This window comes from Cydia splendana, unplaced genomic scaffold, assembly GCF_910591565.1.
Source record: "Cydia splendana unplaced genomic scaffold, ilCydSple1.2 scaffold_69_ctg1, whole genome shotgun sequence".
Lineage (NCBI taxonomy): Eukaryota > Metazoa > Arthropoda > Insecta > Lepidoptera > Tortricidae > Cydia > Cydia splendana.
The window spans coordinates 546,129-557,498 of record NW_026946899.1 but is presented as its reverse complement, the minus strand read 5'-3'; the positions used below and the strand labels follow the sequence as shown (position 1 = coordinate 557,498).

At 38.2% G+C, this 11,370-nt stretch overlaps 1 protein-coding gene across 1 annotated transcript; it reads right to left on the bottom strand.

The window, feature by feature from the left end:
* Window positions 1–8,522: 8,522 nt before the first annotated feature.
* On the bottom strand, window positions 8,523–10,454 carry LOC134805847 (uncharacterized). Its single transcript, XM_063779049.1, has 2 exons — window positions 9,189–10,454; window positions 8,523–9,006 (listed from the first exon to the last, which is right to left on the bottom strand). The coding sequence occupies exons 1-2, from the start codon at window positions 10,308–10,310 to the stop codon at window positions 8,866–8,868; spliced, it is 1,263 nt and encodes a 420-aa protein (XP_063635119.1). The 5' UTR covers window positions 10,311–10,454; the 3' UTR covers window positions 8,523–8,865.
* Window positions 10,455–11,370: the final 916 nt, after the last annotated feature.

Here is an 11,370-nt window from a genome sequence, read left to right as displayed (position 1 = left end):
CCAGTAGTATCAGTTCATTCTATAGATTAAATGGTATAGAAATATGGTGAGCTTGACGACAAGTACCATGCACAGTTCCGTTCTGCCATTCATTGTTTATTCTTACCTTAACCTTTTCGCCTTCTTGGAGTTCTCGCAGGTGCTTAGCTCCTCTATCGTAATAATGTTTTTGTTTACTTTGACACGATTTTAGATAAAGTTCGACATTTCGCGGGATTTTAGGAGCTAGTAATGTTGGAGAACATGGTAAAAAACTACGCAGTTTCCTGTTATTCAAGAGTTCAGCGGGTGAAGGTAAATTATTGTCAAGAGGAGTATTTAAATATTCTAAAAAAGCTATGTTAAAATCAGATTGATTGAATGTGGTTTTCTTTAACATCTTTTTTATTATTTGGACTGCTCGCTCGACCTGACCATTAGACTGGGGGTAGTGGGGGGAGGAGGTAACATGTTGGAAGAACCACTCTTTAGAAAAACTTTTAAATTCAGATGAAGCAAATTCAGGCCCATTATCTGAAACTTGATAGTTTCCGGTATGCCTTGCCGCCTAAATATTTCTTTTAACTTTTTAATTACCACCCTAGAACAAAGGGATTTGACCTTGACTACTTCTACAAATTTACTATAGTAGTCAATTACTATTAGATAAGATTTCCTATTAAAATGAAATATGTCTATACCTAATTTTAACCAAGCTCTGTTTGGAGGTTCATGTTGCATTAAAGTTTGCTTGACGTTTTGTTTTCTAAATGTCAAACAAGCTTGACAATGTGAAAGGTAATCTTGCAGCTGTGAGTTCATATGGGGCCAAAACATAATTTCACGCGCTCTCAGTTTACGTTTTTCTATGCCTAAGTGGCTACTATGTGCGCGTTTAGTCATTTCTGATCGCATGCATTTAGGTATGACAACTTTCTAATAATCTTAGGACAATACATTTAGGTTAACCTAAAACTAGAGGTAAATTGCTAAGTATATTGATATAGAGTTTACTTATTTTCACAAAAATACATGTTATTCTTACGTGTTACACAAAAAATGCATAAGAATAAGAATTACCCATTAGTTCTAATATCTTTCAGTATTGTATTAACCAATATATATGTTTTTTTTGTATGCCGACTTTACTTAAACGCTGGAACACAACACATCAAAAACAAAAAACATGCAATATTTTATCCACAGAGTTAACGTCCAATAAAAAATGTTATATGTAGGTATCACGAATATTTACTATTTATTTATTGCATTTTACGTATCTATTTACTTAGTACTTTATTTTATTGTTTTTTCATTATGTGTAGTTTATATTAAGTCACTCCCTCAGGCCTTGCAATTTTGCCTCTTTTGCAAATTGCGACAATATGCTGAGTCAAAGCCTTTTCCTTACTGCACACATTGCTGGACTCAAGTATAATTTATTTTTCTATCTGTGTGTATATAATTTCTCTGCTGTCTTTGCGTTGTTATTGTTATCCTTTTCTTTTTCTTTGTTTTTCATCTTTTTGTCCTGTGTATGTGTGCTTTATCTAGTTACCTATAGTCATGTATAATAAATGACTTTCTAATGACTTTCTATTCTATCATCTAGTTACCTGATAACGACACCAAACTTGACTCAAAGGTCCAAACTAATCCGCCAGATTTTTTTTTCTGACCGCCGGGAGCTCTGTACTTTGACCCTCCCTCACCCCTACCTGACGCGGAGTTCAATGTGGCTACTGGGCGTTTTGGGCTTAGGTGGACGTGTATGACATTCGTACCAAATATTATTGCTGTACCCCAAAATGTCATACTGCTTCCCAATAGAAAACTGACTATAGTATTAAAATAGTAATGGAGGGGCGGGACAGTTTGGCGTAGTTCATCTACTTATTATACCTTTCGTTTTTGCAGCTGCCTTTGCATGTGCTGCATTGCACTGTGCAGGGTAGACCCATCCTCCGACACGTGCAGCGCATTGTTTCGCAGCCTTTTTTATTTACAGCCGCAATGGTCCAGGAATGATAATTCACACCATATCTCCCTGGCTTCAGACCATTGTGGTTCCCATCTGTCATTAGATGACTTCCAACCCCAAAAAGATGGCAGTTGCACAGAGGCATCATCAAGAATAAGGGCATTGCCCCGTAAGTGGCCCGTTTGATATGTGACACGGAGCGCGTGTTTATGTAATGCTGCCGATGTTATAATAGTGGGATGCTGGTGCTGGTTAAGTGGTTACCAGTTTATTTTTAGATAAGATAGATAAGATAAGATAATATTTATTCATTAAAACTTATGCTAATTTGATTTATACAATGGTAATTATACAATTTATACTTAAATACTAGTAATTCATGGATTCAGGTAAGATAGGTACAGATCAATTTAACAATATTAATACCGATACAAATATGTATTTTCTAAACTCTAATGGAAATTTGAACAATACCTAAACTAAGTAAACATTTACTTGTATCTTAGGTATGCACGTTTTGTAGGTCAATGTATAAGTGGGGAAGTGCTTACCAAAACAAGATGATTATTTATTTATAATAACAATAAACTATATGACTATGACTATATTCTACTCTTTAGAACGTTAAATGGTGACATACTTAGCAATTAGTTTGTACAACAGACATATAAATCTTTCTTAACTTCTATGTGACTATTTCTAGTAGTCTTTCTGTGTCCTCGTACGCCTTGCCAATGAGCAACGTTTGTACCGCTTTTATGCAGACTTTACTGGGCATTGGGTAAATATTCAATAGGAGATTGAATTTATTGTAAAGGAAAGAGCCGAGGAAACAAAAAAACTTACGTGTGTTTGCGGTGCGGAATGAATCTTTGGTGCAAATTATGTCAGCACGTCGCTTGCCAGATAAGATCTGGGGGTTGTAGGGTATGAGTGAATGTTTTTTTACTACAGTGTTCAAGACGAATAACTGTCGAACGCTCAGAACTTTACACTCGGTCAACAATTGAGTCGTGGGATAACGTAAGGGACGGAAAGTGCTAACTTTGAGAACTGCCCTCTGAGCTCTTTCTAAATCGATGATCGTTGTCTTGTTTGCTCCTCCCCAGGACGTGATACAATATACTAACAGTGATTGACAAAGTGCAAGATAGACTGATTTAATAAGTGTTTGATCTGCCGCATGCCTTAGGTTCTTAAAGACATAAATTAATTTTCTAACTCTAGATGTCAGAGATTCGATGTGTGCTTTAAAGTTAAGATGCTGATCGATAATAACACCCAGGTACTTGATATTGTTAGTGGTACTGAGTTTTGGGCAGTTATAAGGACAAAGGTTTACACGCGACGTGTCGGGATCTGGACAATTATGTGCTATTAAAGTGTGGATGTTATCGGACGGTTGGGTAGATACATTTGAGGAGAACGTGATATATTTTGTTTTTTCCGTATTTAATGTTAGTGCGTTTGTTTTTAGCCAGCGGGTAACTAGGTTTAAACCTACTTGCGCGTTTTTGAAAACGTCAGTCCATGTATCGCCGTTAAAGAGTAGGGCTGTATCGTCTGCGTAGGATATAACTCTACCATTTGGAATAGGGAGGGTACATAGGTCATTTATGTACGTCAGAAAAAGGGATGGGGCCAGAATACTTCCCTGTGGGACACCATAATCAATGGGGAGTTCGTCACTTATATGGTTTTCAATCGAAACTCGTTGTTTTCGATCAGAAAGATAATCTTTAAAAATTCTTAGAGGATGACCTCTTATTCCTATGTACTCTAGCTTGTCAATAAGTGTTGGAATTGTCACAGTATCGAAAGCTTTAGCCAGGTCCAGGAATATAGCTAAACACTTTTTTTGGGAGTCAAGCTGTCTAACAACATAATCTGTAAGATCGTGAACTGCGTCGTTCGTTGAAAGCCCTGCTCTAAAGCCATATTGTGATGATGCCAGGAGTTTATACTTGTCTAAGAATTTAACAAATCGTTTAGATATTACACGTTCTAATATTTTTGATAGATAGATAGATAGATAGATAATATTTATTTCTGATTGAAAATTTACATGTTATTCTTCCTTAAAAATAGCAGAAATTCACAAAAAGATCGTCAAGTGTATACAAACAAAATTAAAAGAATAATAAAAAATAGTAAATTGTGAATCAATAATGTCAAAAATAAAATAGAATAGAAATCAAATTAAAATGTCATAAAACTTAACTAAAACCTAAAACTATTTTGTATATAATACTAGGGCTTTCCTAGGTCATATAATGTCATATTCCATAAATAAAATAAAATGTCAACAATCAATACAAAAAACAATATAAAATAAAAACAATAATTTCAATTTAATGCCAAGTAAAATTATTAATATTTGTATCGTTCACTGTACTCTTTAACAGAGTACAGCGATGTCGTTAGGAACAGTTCTTTTAGTCGGCGATCAAATATGTCGTCAGAGGTTTCATTTCTGATATTGGCGGGTAGACGTTCATACAGTGACGGACCTATTACTCGCGGGTTTTTGTCGAGCAGCGCTAGCCGCCGCGGCACGAGCAGTAATCGCCCCGTTTGGCGGGTTATTCCGCCAAGCATATTCGACCGTTTGAATTGGTTAATATTTTTGCGCGTAAACATTATAATTTCATACACGTAAAGCGAGTAATAGGTCAATATATTGAATTTTTTAAAGAGTTCTCTACACGAGTGCCTCGGACTCACACCTGCCAATATTCGTATAGCCCGTTTTTGTAATATAAATACTCGGTCTGAATCGGTTGAGTTGCCGTATAAGATTATACCGTAGTGCATCAGTGAAAAGAAATATGCATAGTATATTTGAATTAGGGCATCATTTGAGACAATTGGTTTCAGTTTGCGCAGCGCAAACACAGCGCTGCCCAACCTTTCACACAAGTTGTCTATGTGTTCTTTCCACTTCAGCTTGGCGTCGATGGTGAATCCGAGGAACCTGCATGAGTCACAGCGTGGTATCGGACTCTGTACTAGTGGAATGTGTGTAGTATTTCCAGCTGAGAATAACATTACGTTCGATTTCGAAGTGTTAAGGACGAGGCCGTTTGCCGAAAACCATTTGTGAAGTTGGCGGTAAGCGTTTGCTATATTTTGCTCGAGTTGCAAGTGCGTGTGAGCGGTTACTATCACGGTTGTGTCATCGGCAAACAACACCGTCATACCTTCGGTAACAGAGGCAGGGAGATCATTTATAAACATTAAAAACAGGGTGTTTCCGAGCGCCGATCCTTGTGGTATTCCTAGTTTTAACACACCTGCTTCGGATCTCGTGTTTTCAATGGAGCCCGATGTCTCCATTTTGACCTCGACCGTCTGCTTTCTATCATTTAGGAACGATGCAAATAAGTCATGAACTTTATTTCTGATTCCATAGTGCTCTATCTTTTCCAATATCAGTTCATGACTTAGACTCAGAAGATGGCAAGATAGCGATTGGGCGATAGTTATTAATACAACTCTTATCACCACCTTTGTGGATTGGTTTGATGAGAGCTATTTTTAGAATTTTGGGAAAAACGCCTGTATAAATGCACAAGTTGAAGAGGTGGGTCAGTGGAGGGGTCAAGATTTTTTATGTTGTTTTATAAAAGAACAAGGGATTTTGTCAATACCAGTAGCGCAGTCATTTCTGAGAGTCATTATAATGCTATCAATTTCGGCTTCGTCCGTATCAGTTAATACAAAGGAGTTAGAGTTTATCACACGGTAAGGGGTCGTATTCTGAGAGGTAGGCAATTGAGAATAACAATTTGTGTTTTCTGCGAGCGTTCTACCTATATTCGCAAAAAAATTGTTTGCTGTATTGACTGTCTGCCGAGCGTCTATAGCGTCAGCTATAAGCGCTTGAGACGTCGACCTCATATTACTCATACTTGTTACGTTTTTGATGACTTTCCATAATTTCTTTTTACCGTGTCCTGCTTTTATTATTTCTGTTTTGTCATGTTGTCGTTTTAGGTTTTTTAACAGATTATTACAAAAAATTTCGATAACGTTGGTATGTTGTTTTAAGTATTGTGTCATTTGGAGTTTTTGCCAGTTTTTTATTAGTGTCCGACCGAAGGTTCGGTTTCGGTTTCGGTTTCGGCCAGTTTCGGCCAAAAAATCATGTTTCGGCTGTAGTTTCGGTTTCGGCCAAAAAACGGCCGAACCTTTCGGCCGGGCCGAAACTTACGAAATGGTACTTCGTACTATGAAACTAAACTATGTGACAAAGACCAAAAGTTGGGGAATAAGTAGGACAACAATATTTATTAAGATGTACCTACATATACTGATTCATGTATAGGTACAGAAATTAATTGGTTTATTATAAAACACAATTCCACTAATGAGGGCGCCACTAGACGGTTGACGCAGACTTAAGAGGCTGTTAATCTATAACGCGCACACTGTCTAATTGTATCGGAGTAAATGAGATTAGCACTGTCGCATGTTACTGGGCCTGGGCAAAGGAATAATAAGATTAATAAGAAAACTCATCATCTTCCTCGCGTATTCCCGGAATTTTTGGCACGGCTCATGGGAGCCTGGGGTCCAATTGACAACTAATCCCAAGAATTGTCGTAGGCACTAGTTTTTAAGAAAGCGACCGCCATCAGACTGATCTTCGAACCCAGAGAGTAAACTAGGCCTTATCGGGACTAGTCCGGCTTCCTCACGATGTTTTTCCTTCACCGAAATGCAAATAGTAGGTAAATATCAAAATTATATTTAGTATAAAAGTTCCGAAAAACTCATTGGTACGAGTACGTCAAGAGTACGTGGCCGGGGTTTGTACCTTGCGACCTTCGGATTGAAAGTCGCACCAGGGCTCGCTTTTTAGGGTTCCGTACCCAAAGGGTAAAACGGGACCCTATTACTAAGACTTCGCTGTCCGTCCGTCCGTCCGTCCGTCCGTCCGTCCGTCCGTCTGTCACCAGGCTGTATCTCACGAACCGTGATAGCTAGACAGTTGAAATTTTCACAGATGATGTATTTCTGTTGCCGCTATAACAACAAATACTAAAAACAGAATAAAATAAAGATTTAAATGGGGCTCCCATACAACAAACGTGAGTTTTGACCAAAGTTAAGCAACGTCGGGAGTGGTCAGTACTTGGATGGGTGACCGTTTTTTTTTTTGCTTTTTTTTTTGTTTTTTTTTTTATATGGTACGGAACCCTTCGTGCGCGAGTCCGACTCGCACTTGCCCGATTTTTTAATACAATGGACATTGCTTGGAGTCTGTGCTCAACTACTTATCCTGAAGCCTGAAGCACGGCTTTGACTTCGCATGAAAGTTCGCCTCACTGGGGCACTTCGGACGTTTAGGCCCAGGTGAAGATCGGTACCCGGCCTTGCGATATTGTCAACAAAAAATTTGCGCTCGCGTTTTTGTTTCAACCTGTATCTACAATCGTGTTGGCTTGACTGGTGAATGAATAGAGTTAGACCAAGAAAATTCTGCAATTATTTTGATAGCATACGCAGTGCAACTAGTGCAAATGTTATTTAAACGTCATAATTTCATAGAAGTTTTGGCGTTTAAAATAACACTTGCACTGCGTGTGTTATCAAAATCGTTGCAGAATTATCTTGGTCTAACTCTAGTAATTTTCTTAAAAAACTGCTTAAGTAACATCAATTTCAAGGGCATTGGGTGTTGACAGCCCCATAATATGTGTGTAAAAGCGGTTTTATGACATTTTTTCAACGATTTTAACAAGTCTACAAAAGGTTCGGTTTCGGTTTCGGTTTCGGCCGAAACTAGAGCCAAAGCCGAACATTCGGTTTCGGTTTCGGTTTCGGCAAAAAAACATGTTTCGGTCGGACACTATTTTTTATGCATTCTGTCACGGTTTCTAATGCATCGTAACAATCCGGGGGTTATCCATGGTTTAATAGTTTTCATTTTGCGTGACATACTTTTAGTCACTGTGTTATTTTCTATAATTCGTGTTAAAGATGAGACTAAGTATTCCATGGCGTCATTGGCATCTGTCGCTTGGTAAATAGGGGTCATATCAAGATTTTCTATGTCACGGGTAGCTGATTTATTGTCCAGTTTAGATATGATGACTTGACTAGGGGCTCTTTGGTAATACTGAGGAATACACAGTAACAATGAACTGTGGTCAGTTAAACTACTATGGAGCACTAAAGTTTTTAAGGCAAGTTTAGACTTTGCAAAGACATGGTCAAGACAATTTTTTTCTCTAGTTGGTCGGAGGTGAGAAGGAAGATATCCAAGAAAAGCTAATTGAGTTAAGTATTCAAAAGAGTTTCGATCTTGGTTGCCGTTTTTGATATCAATGTTAAAATCTCCCATAACAAATACATTTTTAAATATCGATAGCTGCGATAAAATTTTATTAAGGGACAATAGAAAGTTGTTTATGTTTTTATTCGAGGGGGAGCGATAAATGCCTACTAAAGCCGTATCAGTTCCTATTTTTAATATTAAGCAGTTTGCATCTAGAAATATATCGGGCTCTTCCACAGTTACATTATTTATATATGTAGAACACGACACCGTCATTTTGCAACACGTTGGTTTTTAAACTTACGTAAGAATTATAGCCATTTATTTGAGGGATCGTTTGGTTGGAGGTAATCCAGCACTCTGTCAATACAATTATATCAACGTCAGAATTTATTAAGCTTAGTAAAGTTAAGAGTCCATTGAAATTACTGTTTAGGCTTCTAATATTTTGTAAAAGTATTTTTAAATTTGAACCATAAGTATTGACAAGCGTCGAGCATCTATCTGGGTCGCACACTAGTGATTCATACTCACACGAGGCCTCAATATCGTCAAGCAAGACGTTGATTGCGTTATCCATTTTTGTTGATATGTGCAGCAGATGACGTTGAAACGCGGCGCTCTAGGCGCCCTCATAATCTATAGAATTTATATACCTAAGTTGCGCATTTTTCTTCGCTGGGCACTGGTCGTCTCCGGTTTTATGATTGGCCGGCTTTTTAAAGCGCAGACACGTAGCGCATTTGGCGGGTTCAGCCATAGTCTAATAAAACATGGTCTTCCATTCCCAGAGTGACACGGGGCTACGTCACAACAACATGGCCGCTATATGTAGCGCTATCGCATATTATCATATAGCGCTGTCGCATGATGACGTAAGCCCGTGTCAGTTAGGTGACCTAGAAAAGACGGGAATGGAGTACCAGGCGGAGTATATTATTATACCATGGGTTCAGCTTGCTTTGGACACTCCTTAAAACCATGGCCTGATGACCCGCAATGTCCACAAGTAGGTTCTGTATCTTTGCAATATTTAGCCGAATGGCCGTATAAATGGCATAAGTAACAACGGGTCAGGAGAGTGAAATCTCGTACTGGGCAAGATGTCCAATTGATAAAAACGCGTTGTTGTTGTATGAGCATACGTCGGACTTCGGCTGTGCATTCTAGGATGTAGTTGCAGGTGGATAAGTCCTTTTTTCCAGATTTATGACTAAGTTTAACTGAGCACATAAATGTATCCCTAGTGAGATTTGGTTGTAAGTCTGCAATGTTTTGTTTAAAAATACAATCGAACACTTCTCCTTCGGACATATTTGTCGGGACTCCTAGGATGATTATCTTCGGTCTCCTTTTGGTGGTATCTTCCACTTTAAGTCCTGATTGCTGCAGCTGCTGAGATGCTTTAAGCTTTTCAAGGTCATCCTTTCTCTCGGTGCTGATTATGACTCCACCGTTCTTTGTTTTTCTCATACCACGTACGTGAAGTTTCAGGGTCTCGGGCTTAATTAAGTTTTGGATCAGGTTTTTGGTGTCCTCACTGGATTTTTCTTTGTCGGCAGGGTAAATTGCGATGCTACTACTTGACTTGGTAGGCACAACAGTCGAGCTTTTCCCGGTCCTAACCATGTCGGCGAACGATTGTTTTTCTTCGGTTGTTGCTTTTTCTTGTATGCACTGTTTGAGTTCATATAGCTGGGTGCTGATGTTTGTTTGCATGGACAAGGTATTCACTTTGGCTTGGCTAAGTAATAAATTCTGCTTGACCGCCTGGTATTGTACAGCCAATTGCGAGATTCCTCCTAATACGCTCTTACTTAGCGTGTTTATTCTCAGTTTTTGGTCTGAGTTTAATTTACCATCATTTGCAATGGTGCAAATTTCACTAAGGCGCTTTTCAATTTCGGAAATCCATTTCTGGATTTCAGTGGTTGAGACTACATCAGGTGCCTCGGCTCGTGCTGCTGCTACTGGGGTTCCTGGGGTGGTTTCCATAGCTGGTCTTCCTTCTGGAGGGGGACTTCGCGGAGTCCGTGAACTTCTGTTAAAAGCGTCATTACCACTCATCGCTGCGTTTTTAAATTGTACCCATTACACAGCCGATATGACTCACGCGGAGATTCACAGTTTAATGAAAAAGTGCTGACACTGATTTGACACAGTTACTATTTTATTGTTATGATTAAATAAATACACAATTTGCAGTGGACACGACCGCCAATGACGGCAGTAATAGCGGTTTTTAGTAGCAAATATTTCCTTGCGTACCAAGTTGACCGACAAATGTGCTGTTTGTGGGTCAGATAGGTAGCAGGTGACATTTTCCAATATAGCCATGATTTATTCAGGAAGACTTTCTAATGGCTGCTGTAGTGTCTAGGCAGTATCTATACAATAGATACACACCATGGTCTAATAAAACATGGTCTTCTATTCCCAGAGTGACACGGGCCTACGTCACAATAACATTGCCACTTTATTTCAACATAACATGTTACATGGGTACATTATAGCTATGGTTAATAAGTTAAAATATTTCTTTATAATTTTATAATTTTCATTTATAATGTATTTTATCTTAAATTTTACAATAACACGTCATTTTTAATTATTCGTTAGCAATATCTTCCGATTCACGAAAGAAATTTCAGACGTTCGGGTAATTCTGTTTACATTACTGGCAACGCAGGATAGCGCTGTCACATTTGACAATTCGGATCTAGATAACTTCATGCCCTGACCGTCATCCTTGTCGAACGCGTGTTAACTGTTATTTCCTTCTCGCTCAGTGTCAGCAGTCGCAGTGTTTTCCAAAATTTTCACGTCGTAAGCTTGGTAATTAATGTGTAACTGTGAATTAGTTTTTTAAACGTTTGTCTTGTATAGATAAATAAAGTTTAATTTATTACATTAGATTTGTTTTATTTTACTATGTTTCTACATGAATAACTTAAAATTAATGCCGTTAAAATAATTTTTTATACAGTTGCTCACAAAGTGCTACTTTACGTAGCTGTTTAGCGTGCGGAAAGTTGGTTATGTCGAACTAGTGCTTTTTACTTTTCCAATTTTTTTAAATTTATACTTGTTCCAATTCACGACTACTTATTGATGAGTGTTAATATTA